This window comes from Psammomys obesus, unplaced genomic scaffold (assembly GCF_907164565.1).
Source record: "Psammomys obesus unplaced genomic scaffold, mPsaObe1.curated_primary_1811, whole genome shotgun sequence".
Classification (NCBI taxonomy): Eukaryota; Metazoa; Chordata; class Mammalia; order Rodentia; family Muridae; genus Psammomys; species Psammomys obesus.
This window is the reverse complement of record NW_026587216.1, coordinates 3,839,275-3,852,658: the sequence shown is the minus strand read 5'-3', so window position 1 is coordinate 3,852,658 and position 13,384 is coordinate 3,839,275. Positions and strand designations below refer to the sequence as shown.

At 43.0% G+C, this 13,384-nt stretch overlaps 1 protein-coding gene across 2 annotated transcripts in view; it reads right to left on the bottom strand.

The window, feature by feature from the left end:
* Dhx29 (DExH-box helicase 29) overlaps nucleotides 1-13,384 on the bottom strand; it is a 47,988-nt gene that overhangs the window by 29,458 nt on the left and 5,146 nt on the right. For both annotated transcript variants that reach the window (XM_055603410.1, XM_055603411.1), the window contains exons 2-6: nucleotides 11,050-11,123; nucleotides 9,821-9,934; nucleotides 8,642-8,771; nucleotides 8,051-8,196; nucleotides 4,620-4,748 (exon numbers count right to left, since the gene is read on the bottom strand). In XM_055603410.1, coding sequence (XP_055459385.1) covers nucleotides 4,620-4,748; nucleotides 8,051-8,196; nucleotides 8,642-8,771; nucleotides 9,821-9,934; nucleotides 11,050-11,123 — 593 coding nt within the window. The remainder of the gene's footprint in view (nucleotides 1-4,619; nucleotides 4,749-8,050; nucleotides 8,197-8,641; nucleotides 8,772-9,820; nucleotides 9,935-11,049; nucleotides 11,124-13,384) is intronic.

Here is a 13,384-nt window from a genome sequence, read left to right as displayed (position 1 = left end):
CCTGTCATTGTGCAGCCCACCCCAATCACAGACCGGCCAACTTTACAGGCTGCAGAAGTGGAGCGCTGTACTCAGCAGTAACATCCCCGTTCCTTCTCCTCTGGCAGCCCCTGGAAAGCACTATTCCGCCTTCCCACTCTGTGACTCTGACTGCTCTCAATACCTCCTCTATGTAGAGGCACACAGCATTTGATTTTTGTGACTGCTTCGCTTGCGAGCACAACGTCCTCAAGATCCATCAGCATTGTCCTGCGTGCCAAGAATTTTCTATCTGTACACGCACTCCTTAATTACTGGCTTATTCTTTGCTTGACACTAAATTGCTTCGACACTTTAGCTACCGATACATTTTCCCAGACCTTGACTTCAAGTCTCTGAAGTACGTATTCGGACGTAGAATTGTTGGGTCATACAGTGTGATGACTACTCTTGGTTGCTAATTTGACAACATCTGGAATCAACTAAACCCAAGCTGCTGGGTGCTCCTTTAAGGGATTTTCCTTTTTTCTCTTTCAAATTTTATTTTTTTTCAATGCTTTATTTCTAGTTTTATGTGCACTGGTGTTGCACTGCAGTTTTATGAACGTTGTTTGCATGTGTCTGTGTGAGGGTGTCAGATCCCCTGGAACTGGAGGTACAGACAGATGGGAGCTGCCAGGTGGGTGCTGGGAACTGAACTGCGGGCCTTTGGAAGAGTAGACAGTGCTCTTAACTGCTCAGCCACCTCTCCAGCCGCCTGAGTGATTTTCTTAATCAGTTAATTAGAAGGAAGACATCCCTTCCCCCAAAATCTGGGTATATTGTGGCAGCCCATATGACATGGAAGAAGGAAGCTTTGCCTGTTTCACCCTCACTCTTGCTGGCAGATCTGTCTACCCTGCTGCTGCGGCCAGCACTCAATCTAGCTCCTTTAGGGTCCTAACACAGACTGAAAGCCAGCAGCTCCTCAGGAAACCTCCTGGACTTCGGCACCAGACTGGGGCTGCCGAGGCATGCAGTCGAGGGACTGGACAACTAATGCTGCTCAGCTCTGCCAGGAGACTGCCCCTGTGGACTGTCCGAACCACATCTGGTGCGCTAGCTTAATAAATCCCCCTTTCATATATACATTTATTCACTTTATCAGCTCCATTCCTCTAGAGAGCCTTAAATAACACACATGGTAACTGTATTCCATTTTTTTAAGGAACTGTCAAACCATTTTCCACAATGGTTGCATTTTCCATTCCTCCACTAATGACAAGCTTCCTATTCCCACATTTCTAGCAGTCCTTGTATTTTGGTATTTTGGAAGTAGTTATCCCAATGAGTGGGAAGGCATAGTGCCATTGTTTTGATCTGCATTTTCCTGGAAATTAATGATGGGGGGTACCTTTTCATAGTTTATTGGCCATTTGTATAATTTCTTTGAAGAAGTGTTCCTTAGCCTTCATAGTAAAGAAATCACTGAATTCTGCTGATTTTTGCTTTAAAACAGCTGTCTTCCTTTCCAGTCTTAGGAGCAAGAATGATAATTAACAAGGTAGGTAAGATTTCTGAATTATCCCCAGTACTCACTATTGTAACCACCTTAAACGCTACTGAACTTGACCAAATGTGTCAGCTTCTTTTCGCAGTCACCTGCAGTCAAGCCTGTACTGGATTTTCATTATTCAGCTGTCAAATTTATTTTCTGGCAATCAAGATCTTCTAGTTTCAAGTGAGCTCAGCTGTTCACACCTACCTGCCAGTACTCAGCCATGCCTTTCATCTCTACACAGGCCTATGTACTTGTAACCCCCACGGGTGCCTTGCATAGTTAAACCTCAGGACCCAGGCTCACATTATTTTTACTAGTCTGGACCACACTGCTAACGTTCTTTGCCCATCTGAACTTTTTTTTTTAAAGATTTATTTATTGTGTTCACAGTGTTCTGCATGCCAGATCTCACTATAGATGGTTGTGAGCCACCATGTGGTTGCAGAGAATCAAACTCAGGACCTCTGGAAGAGCAGCCGGTGCACTTACCCTCTGAGCCATCTCTCCACCTACCCCCATCCCCATCGGAACTCTTGTATCCATTAAATTTCACTTTAAAGTTGTGAGCCAATGCTCTAATCAGAAGAGTCCCTTCTCTGAATCGCAAAGTCGATTTCTACTGCCCTACAGAAAGTTATATGTGCATGATTCTAAGGCCCACAATTGAGAATCTGTCTGTACAGACTATAAGAGGAAGTTTCTATTCCTCCCTACCACTCTAGCTCTAAACATTAGTGAAAGGTTTTTTTATATTTTTTCAAATACAGTACAGATGTGTGTCAGTATTTCTTCTTTTACACAAATGGATCCATAATATAAGACGTGCTATTTTGTAACTCCTACCACAATTTCTTTATCCATTTGCCTAGAACAGACAGGGCTGTGTGTAGTATTCGGCCACTGTGAATAAAGTGGCTAGTAAAAATTGAATACAAAGTTTAATTTTTTTCAGTCAGTGTAAATAAAGTTGTTGGATCGTGGGACCCAGAAATGGCATTCTAGCCCCTCCTCCCAGTTATCTGCATGCAGTTTTGCTCAACTTTCACGTGGTCTCCAGGTTTAGTGGTGACACTAGAGTGTATAGGCTGGGAAGGCTATGGTGAGGGGACTGGGTCTACTCAGACACGTGACCCACCGTCCATGCCAGGGGTAGACAGTTCAGCACGGCTGCTCTAGGGTCACCATGCTCCTTGCTTTACCTCTCCACTCCTGCTCTGTGAGGAAACCTAATAAACTCACTGGTTCCCCAGGGTGAAACGTGGCAGAACTGAAATTGGTATTTCCTTGAGGCCTGCTCTGCTTAGTTTTCTGTCATTTTGCCACAAGCTAGAGTCATCTGGGAAGACAGACCTCAGCTGAAAATTAATGATCCCATCACCGCATCTATGTAAGTCTGTAAGGCATTTTGTGTGTGTGTTTGATTTTGATTAATGATTGATGTGGGAGACCTCAGCCCCCTGCAGGCAGTGTCATCCGTGGGCAGGTGGGCTGGAGTTGTGTAAGATAGCAGGCTGAACAAGCCAGGAGAAGTAATCCAGTAAGCAGCACTCCTCCATGGTTTCTGCTTCCGTTCAGCCCTCAGGTTCCTGCCCAGCTGGAGTTTCTGCCTTGACTTCCTTTCATGACGCAGTACAAACTGGAGTAACCCTTTCCTCTCCAAGCTGTTTTTGGTCGAAGAGTTTATCACAGAAATAGAAAGCAAACTAAGATAAGACTTTAGAAGGAGTGAGCAGGGGCTGGAGAGATGGCTCAGAGGTTAAGAGCACTGACTGCTCTTCCAAAAGTCCTGAGTTCAATTCCCAGCAACCACATGGTGGCTCACAACCATCTGTAATAAGATCTGGTGCCCTCTTCTGGCGTGCAGGTGTACATGCAGACAGAATAGTGTATACATAATAAATAAATAAGTCTTCAAAAAAAAAAAAGTGAGCAAATGTTGTCTAACTTCCCCGAGAAGGAATTTTAGTGTCAGTAAATGTGTGTTAAACTTAACGATGAAGGGTCAGCATGCCTCATCCCCCCTTAAGCTTGGTGTTACTGATCTTTAAATTTTGGTCAATATATAGTGGTATCTCACTATAGTTTTCTATTTTCATGACTAGTAACACTGAATTATTTTAACATGTTTATTGTTCATTCATATTCCTTTTGTGAGCATTCACTTTTAAAAAGTTCTTCATGTAATTACAGATACTTCTTTGCTACCATTTTTTTTCCTGTAACTTGACTTTTTCAATGTTACTGTTTTGGATCTTAAATGTGTCTCAAAGGCCCATATGCTAAAGGCTAAATGTGGCAGAGCTGCAGAAGATGGGGCCTGTCAGACATGGTATAAAGAGCAGTGTGCCCTTAAAGGAGACATTGTGACTCCAGTCTCTTCTGCTTTCCGTCCACCATGAGGTGAACAGCTCTTCTACCCCACATTGCCATCATATTACCTGCCTTACGACAGGACTCCAAGTAAGGCAGCCAAATAATCATGGACTAAACCCTCTGAAGCTGGAGGCAAAATAAGCATTTTTAACATTCTAAAGTTGACCCCCTAGGCTCTTTTGTCAGTGGTAGAAATCTGACTTAACACATTTGGCCTCACATTTTTATTTTGTCTTAAGAGACCTATTTTTCTTTCCCAATTGCTGGCTTCCTCAATATGGGAATATGCTTTGCCTTTCTTCTATTACTTAAATAATTTAACATACAGCCAGGTGTGGTGGTACACGCCTGTAGTTCCAGCACTTGGGAAGCAGAAGCAGGTGGATCTCTGTGAGTTTGAGGCCAGCCTGGTCTACAAAGTGAGTTCCAGAACAGCCAAGGCTACACAGAGAAACCCTGTCTCAAAAAAAAAAAAAAAAAAATTTAACATTCTAATTACAGATAACACTCACATTAAAATATTTCATGTTTATATCTTTGAGCATGGGAGAAAAGTAATTAGCACTTACTAGTTTCTATGTGCCAACTTTTTACCTGTATGGTATTCTGTTAGTTTCTACATCATGTCCAAGAGTTATTTCTCCAATTCACAAGTGAGAATAAATAACAAAGAATTATGCCTGGCAACACCCAGGATTCTGGAGGCCTGATTCAGAGCTCTACTCACAGGATCAAACTTTTCTTCATCTTCTAAGCTTTTAGAGCCCTCATTTTTTTCCTCCTCATTTTGTTGCTCAGCGTATCTCAAGATCCACTCTTTCATATTAACCTCCATAGTTTTTTCTTCTTTTTTTGGCTAAAAAGAGAAAACAAATATCTGAAAGATTGAGTTAGAAAAAGAAAAAAATGCCAAGACTATTAAGCTGTACTTTCATTAGTTACTACAAGACAGCAGATGTGAAAACCGCCAAAATCCTGTTATTTGATTTGTAGGAAAGGACAAACAAACTAAACATTTTAAAGCAGCCTGCATTTACAGAAGCCAAAGAATATGATCACTCACTTGTTTATGATCCCAGCACCAGGGAGGTCAGGGCAGGAGGCCTGTGAGTTTTAGGTCAGCCTGGGATACACAGCCAGTCCCCACCAAACAGTACATAAAAACGAGAAAAGCATGTTTGCCTTTACATTTCTAGTTAAGTGCATCACTTTATAGAATAAAAAAGAACTAAAGGAGCACCCTTGAAAGATGGCCAGCCTTTAATCCCAGCACTTGAGAAGCAGAGGCAGGTGGATCTCTGAGTTCAAGCCCAGCCTAGTCTACAAAATGAGTTCCAGCATAGCCAAGGCTACAGAGAAACTCTGTCTGGAAATAGCAAAAAAAAAAAAAAAAAAAAAAAAACCAAAAACCAAAAAACAAAAAAAGTAGAACCCTTGAAAACGAGTATTGCTGAAAACATTTGATACTATATAGAGTATTTAAGAGAAGTGCCCCAGTGAACCCCATTTCCCACTGCCCCAGTATGTACGTCTTCCTATAGTTTTCTTTGGGTGTGGCCATGGGACTTTTTCAACCAGTATATTATCAGACATGCTTACAGCAGCGACTTGGTCAGAATGTGTACATACAGGCTCATTAACCTTGAAATACAGACAGACATCCATACCTGTGGGACCCACAGCTGTGGACTCAACCAACCTCGGATACTAAATATTTAGGATAAACTTGTATCAGTACTAAAAGTGAGACTTTTCTTGCTATTGATTCCCAAATAGCACAGTATAACAACTGCATATGTAGCATCCCCGTTGTAAGGATTATAATACTCTAGATGGCTTGAATCATATGAGAGACTAGGCGGCCCAACACACACTGTGCTCTCTTACATAGGTGTCATTGGTACCTGAAGAGGTTGGCATTCTTGGGGGTCCTGGAGCCAATCCCTTACAATTATCAAGGGCGATTTCACTTATTCTAGGGAGCCAGGTGGCATGTAAGAAGTCCAGCTCCTCTGCGACCACATGTGAGGAAACCCAAGCAATCATGTGCAGAGACTATGTAGAGAAAGGGAAGGCTGGCTGGTCTCCAGGAACCTTGAACGGGTGAAGGGGCCATATTGGATGTTCCAGCCTGCTCCTTCTAGAACAGAGGGACTTGCAGCTGACTACAGAAGCAGCAAACCAAGGAGCCCGATTTAAGCCACTACCTCTTGGGGTCATTTGTAACAATAAAAGGGGAGACAAACAGTGACAGGACAGCCTGGAAACCTGTTCAGTTATTTTGACAAGTAAAAATGCTATTGAAACCCAATGCTTACATTCTTATGAACCACATGTGACTCATCCTGATTTTTAAAAATGTTTGCTTTTTTTTTTTTTTCCTTCTCTCTGTGTGGGTTTGAACAGGAATGGCCTCCAAAGCCTCATACATTTAAATGCTTGGTCACTAAGGAGGTGCGGCCTTGTTGAAGTAGGTATGGCTTTGCTGGAAGGGTGGGGCTTGAGGTTTCAGTAGCTCAAGCCAGTTAAAGTGCCACTCTCTTCCTGCTGCCTTCGGATGAAGATGCAGAATCCTGGCTCCTTTTCCAGCACTACCCTCACACCACACACAGGTCTGCCTGCACACCTCCATGTTTTCTGCCATAACCATAATGGACTAAACCTCTGAACCTATAAGCCTGTCCTAATTAAATGATTTTCTTTATAAGTCTTGGCATGGTCACGGTGGTGTCTTTTCACAGCAATGGAAACCCTAACTAAGACACACAATATCTCTGTTGAGACTTACCATCTAGCCAAGCTAGCCTTACCCTAGAGAGCCTCCTGCATGATAGAATTACAGGTTATGTGTCACCAATTCCAGCCTATGGGTTTTTTTTTAATTTATTTTTTAAATTATTGTATGTTGTATTCACTTTACATCCCAGTTATAGCCCCCTCCCCCATCCCTTCCTATCCTACCCTCTCTTTCTCCCCCTTCACCTATTCCTCAGAAAAGGGGAGCTCCCTATCCCACCCACCCCAGCTCACCAAGTTGCCTCAGGACTGAGCATGTCATTTTCCCCTGTGCCCTGGTAAGGCAGTCCCGCCAGGAGGAAGTGATCAAGAAGCTGGCAAGTGAGTCCGTATCCGATGCAGTTCCCACTCCCTTCCTAGAGGACCCACAGGAAGCCTAAGCTGTCCATCGGCTACATCCTTGTAGGGGGCCTAGGTCCATTCTATGCATCCTCGTTGGAGGATCCAAGGGAGGACACATAAATCTCACTCAGAAGGGAGGTAGTGGCTGAACAGGTAGGAGAGGGGCACAGAGAGTTAAGAGGGTGGAGAGTAGACCTGAGGAGAGCAAGGGCGAGAGGACAGAAGGCTTGTAGTGAAAAGAGAAATGGAGGGTAGAGCTATCTCTGTGACAAGCTGGAGACCTAAGTCAGGGTAGGCTCCTGGGAGGATATGAGAGGGACTCAAGCAGAGACTCCTAGTAGCAGAGGCCATAGAGGCTGAAGAGGACAACTAACTAGATGAGTCTCCTAGTAGAGGGAGGGGAACTCCAACCCACCCAACAAAAACTTCGACCCCAAATTTATCATGTCTACAAGATGTGCGGGGATAAAGAGAGAGCAGATAGAGATTGAAGGACTGCCCAACCAAATGCCTGGCCCACCCAAAGACCCACCCTACGGGAGAGTGCCAACCCCTTACTGTGAACGATACTCTGCTCAGCTTTCAGACAGGAGTGGTCCTCTCAGAGACTCTACCCAGCAGTGTCTCAGAACAGATGCTGAGACTCACAGCAAAACACTGAGTGATGCTTAGGGTGTCTTGTGGAAAAGTGGGAGGAAAGAGAAAAGGACCTGGAAGTGACAGGAGCTCCACAAGAAGACCAACAGGGCCAACTAAACAGGACCCAGAGGGGCTTGCTGAGACCAAGCCTGGTTTTTTTGTTTTTTATTTTTAATATTTTTTAATGTGTATGCCACACGTGTGTTGGTACCTGTGGATGCCAGAAGAGACTATCATATTTGCTGGAGCTGGAGTTAGAGGTAGTTGTGAACTGGGGGATGTATTATTGGACACTGACCTCAGGTATTCTAAGAGAACAGCAAGTCCTCTTAACCATTGAGACATCTCTCCAACCCCTTAAATATTCAATTCTTAAATTACCTTAATTTTAGGGTCTTCTTCCTGTTTCCTGGTTTTCGTTTGCAACGGTGGTGAAAGAGTAGCCTGTATTTGTGGAGACTGGAATTTAGGCCTACTTTTAGGCTGTTGCTCTTCAAATTCTTGACTGAATCCTTCAGGGAGAGCATCTTTAAAAAAATGTGTTGGAGATCAATATGCTTATGATATACCAACCACACACATATTTAAGCATACACATAAACCCTGTCAAGACTTAGAGCATCTAACTCCATACTACCCTTATTTAACAGAAATCCTAGGAGAAATCAGATCTTATATATAGAAGTATGTGCCCTCATCTAGCTACTAGCCCACTTCTAGCTACTATTTAACCTCACTAGTTAAGCTCCAACATTTTCTTTAAAAGGATATTAACCAGTCTCACTTGCTGTTTTGTGGCTGTATCCACCATCAATTACAAAGCCTTATGGACTTCAGGTCCTTACTGACAGTTACAACTACAACCTTGTGCTGAGTTACTATTTATGCAAGGACAGCGCTAACTTATAACTAAAAGTCCAGGAGACATAGCCTGTTTTAAAAAAGGAAATAATTAATGACAATACTGTTTACCATCTGAAAGATTTAAGCAGAGCCAATCCAAGGCAGAATGAAGGTCACCTCCATGCAAGAGCGTATTGGTCATAGCATCTTCAATATCCTTAGTCTTAAAGGAAAATGCTTGTAAAGCCATATATAAATCCTATCAAAGAGAAATATAAGTTAATTTAATCCTCTTTGTACATTCCTAATTTCATCTGCTCATTATTTTTAAAGCAGACATGGATATACTATAATTTCAAAATATTTTGTGTAGAGTGCTGGGAGGTAGCTCAGTGGGAGAATATTTTCTTAATATGCTAATTAACTCTGGGCTCAATCTCCTGCATCTCCATTCCAAGGTGAAAAAGAAAGGAAGGGAGGCTGCAGACTAGGAAACTCACACCTCACGGTTAAAGGTTAAATGTGTTCATTATATTAAGAATTTGGGACCAACAGATTTTCTCTCTCTCTCTCTCTTTTTTTCCTTCTAGTTTTTTGAGACAGAATCTCTATTATACAGCTCTAGCTGTCCTGGAACTTGCTATATAGACCAAGCTGGCCTTAAACTGAGAGAGTCACTTGCCTTTGCCTCCCAAGTGCTGTGATGAAAGGTGGGTACCACCATGCCCAGCAGAGTGTTAGAAACTTCCTTATCCAGCCATTTCTTAATTTCTTACAAACTCTCAACATGTCTGATTTATGTCTACTTAGTACAGGTACCCAGTGATGTAGCCTGGGAATGTAACTCACTGTGCATTTCACCGTTTCTCTGTGTGAAATTGTACCAGAGACAATCCTCAACCTGTGCTTGCGGGTAGAAACCGGCTACCTGTGACCCCACTGGGGGTTCACTTATTTACCACTTATATAGCGTTCTGCCTGCATGTACACCTGCACACCAGAAGAGGGCAGCAGATCTCACTATTGATGGTTGTGAGCCACCATGTGGTTGCTGGGAATTGAACTCAGGACCTCTGGAAAAGCAGCCAGTGCCCTAAACCTGTGAGCCATGTCTCCAGCCCCCACTGGAAGTTTAAAGAATTCACATTTATCTCATATTTAGAGCTACCTCTAAGTTATCCCCAATAAATGCACAACATCCTGGATTCAATACCCACCTCGAAAGGAGGGAAAAAACAGCCCCAGCTGCCACCGTGGGGTACAGAAGAACCCTGCCTCAAGGAAAAGAAACGTGGTGGCGGGAAATACCTGTAACTTTTTAGCAGAAAGTCTTCCAGAAATCACTCCTTTGTCATTATTTTGCTTTTTATGCTCATTGATCACTCCAATAATTCTTTGCTCTAATTTATTATTAATTACCACCTGTTGAGGTCAAGAAAGATTGCAGTAATTAGAAACTAAATTATCAAAAAATATGTGCAAATCATACAGCTCTTTTTATATTTCTCCCAACCAGACCCACAATTTTAGACAAAAGGAGATAAAGTAACTAGCTTTCTTTTTTGGATTATCATTTGATCCTATTCCCATAGCACAGGTAGGAAAAATGGGATATGGAAGAGCATCACATGAAACAAGGGGGAAAACCCTCTTATAAAAGCCTCTCGAGGCACTCCTCACTCTTGGGTAGCCAGGGTGAAGATCACCAAGCCCTGCCCTATGAGACCGGAATCCTTAGGGTCAGAACTCAGAAACCTGCCTTAGGTAAAGCTGCCTCAGGCAGCAGCTTCACAGGCCGGATACTACACGAAACAAGGACACACCAACTTAAAGTGCAAGTCTATTGAGTAATAACAAGCATACATTCTTTTGGCCCCCACTTTGTTTCCTATTTTTGCTACAAGTCATTTATCTTTTGTTGTTTAGATATTTTTAACTGAAAAAATACACAAGTGTTTTACCCACAAAAAATAGCTACCCTTTATTCCTGAACTAATGGTGTCTAGAGGGCATAAAAACATACACCATGCATTTAACCCAGTCCGGGAAAATTACAAATAGAACCTTGTAATCCAGAGTGGCAATGCTCTAAAAAGATACATTAAGTGTTAATGTCACCACTTAGAAATTGACCTGTAAATTATGAAGAAGACATTATGGGGGCTGAAGGAAGCTTCGGCCAGCTTCCTTTCTCCCTCAAATTCTCACAAGCTATCAACATGTGTTTGACTTACATCTACTTAGTAACTAGGGTATTACTTATAAAAAATCAAATATCCCATAATTTTCTTATCACTTGAAAACAACTTTGAGAGTGATGTGTTCACTTGTGTTTGTGCATGCTGTGTGCATACGGGTGCCTGCAGAGGCCAGCAGAGGCGCTCGAGGCATAGCCAGCTGTGAGCGCTGGATGTAAGTGCTTGAAAAAACAAACTGGGTCCTTCACAAGAGCAGCAAGGGCTTATAACTGCTGACAAGTCTTTGTTCTTCTTTAATGAGAATACTTCTGGAAATGAAACAAAACCTTGCTTACTCACTTTCAAAATAGATTTGTCCAGATTTGCAGAACCACCGGAGTCATTTGCAGAACTGAAACTATAAATTTTTGGACCTGTATATAATAGACAACAGGAAGTTTAATGATTACTATTCATCCTACCATCTTAATTTCCCTCTAAAGTAAATCTCTGGCTGTAGTTCTTTCCCCTCACTTTACCAAAGAACTCAAGCCCTAGAAAATATTTTACCGTTATCACTCTTCAAAAGGAACTAGTTCTTCATATACCTTTGAAGTCAAATATCTATCTCCACCTTCACATTTCTTAACCAGATGTTCTTATTCTTTTGGTTTGTTTGTTTGTTTTAGACAGGGTTTCCCTGTGTAGCCCTGGTCCTCCTAGAACTCAAGAGATCCGCCCACCTGCCTCCCAAGTGCTGGGATTAAGGATGTGCACTACCACCTGGCTCAGGTAGTAGGTTCTTGACACCTAGCTGAGACTTCTAGGGGCTTCTAGAAGATAATCAAATCTGATAATAAAATACTCTTCCCCCAAAAATGGGATGCTGAGTGAAGAGATAGGTGGGAGAGACGAGTCATCTTTTCACCTTGGCCTCAGGTCCAGGACTGCTGTACTAGCTTTGAAGGGCTGTCATAACAAATAACCACACGTTCCATGCCTGCGTACCAGGGAAATTAGTTTCGAAGGACAGAAGTCTAAAGTCAACGCACGAGTGTCCTCTGAGGGATTTAAGCCATAATCTATCCTATTTTTATACTGAGAGGTTTACACATGTATACAATGAAATGTGATCATATACGTACGCTCTTTTCCCTCCTCCAACTCCCCCTGCATCTCTCCAAGCACGCTACCCTCAAAACTTTTTCTTGCTGTTCTGATAACCCACTGTGGTAGTTGGAGTGAGAAATGTCCCCGATACACTCATGGATTTGAACATTTTTTTTCCCAGGTGGTGGTGCTATTTGAGAAGGTTATGGAACCTTTGGGGTACAGACCCTTGCTGGAGTAAGGACATAGCTGGGGTGGGCTCTTTTTGTTCTGTCTCTCTGCTTCCCACGTTGATGAAAATGTGAACAGCCAGCTTCCTGCTCCTACCTCCAGGCTTTCCCTACCTGCTGCCACGGCCTCCCACCATGACGCATGTGCCTGGGAGAACATGCACAGCTCGCACATGGAGGTGAAAGGACAGCTCGCAGGAGCTCAGTCTGTCCTTAACGGGCCAGGCTAGCCTTTAACTCACTAGGTGGCTCAGGGAGGCCTTGAACTTGTAGGTCTTGTGCCTTGGCCTTCTGAGTAGCAGGAATTATGGGCTTCCACCAACAGGCCTGGCTAATGGCTTTTTTACTCTTCTTGAGGATTATAACTATTGATTTATCATAGTACAAGTTAAAAAGTAACTTTTATTCATTGGTCATTAAAAATAAGACTGTACATTAATATAAACAACATTTTAGCAAAATAGATTTTCCAGAACAGACAAACAGGCAAACAACATTTATTTTCCAGTTTTGAACATCTTTCTTTGCTCGTGGTGCTGAGGCTTGGCTACACGTGTGTTGTGGCTCGCTGTGTGAAGGTGTGTTTCTGTGTATTCAATTGTGAACTCTGTGCCGCCAGGGCTACGGCCCATCACCCGGTTCACGCTCCTCACCTGCCTAAGGCGATCGAGACTGTTTGGCTTTAATAAAGATCTGACAGCCTGGACAGGAAGGGGAAGGGAGAACTTCTGGGCAGGGAATGGGACTCTGGGAATAGAAGTCAGAGGCGGGAGGTTAGCTAGCAGACAGCAGAGTGAACTGACGATGTGAACAGGAGCAGAGAGGTAGGCCTGACCATGTGGTGGGATGCAGTGCCGGGGTTAGCTGGGGCAGGGCTGGAGTAGCTGAGAGTCTGCCCAGCAAAAACCTTCAGCTTTATGATATTAATAATCCTCTGTGTATGACAAAGTCCCATCATACCTGACCCAATAAAATGAATCTCACATATTTGGAGTTTTAATCTGCTTGTGCAGCCAGGACAAACTATTAAACACTACGGCGTAAAAGCAGGCAGCGGTGGCACATCTTTAATCCCAGTACTCAGAAGGCAGAAGCAGGTGGCTGTCCCTTTAAGGCCAGCCTGGTCTACAGAGTCAGTTCCAGGACAGCCAGGCTCTCAAAAAAAGAAAAAAAAAAAATCAAAACATAGCAACAAAGAACCAAACAATCCCCTTCCCCCAACCCCTCAAGAAGCACTTTTGAGTGGCTTACTCAAGAGAAATTTATTTCTCATAGTCTAGAGTTTGGTAATGAAAGATCAAGGTGCCAGCTGGACTGGTTTTATTCCAGGTTCTCTTCTGTTACGTAGGTATGGC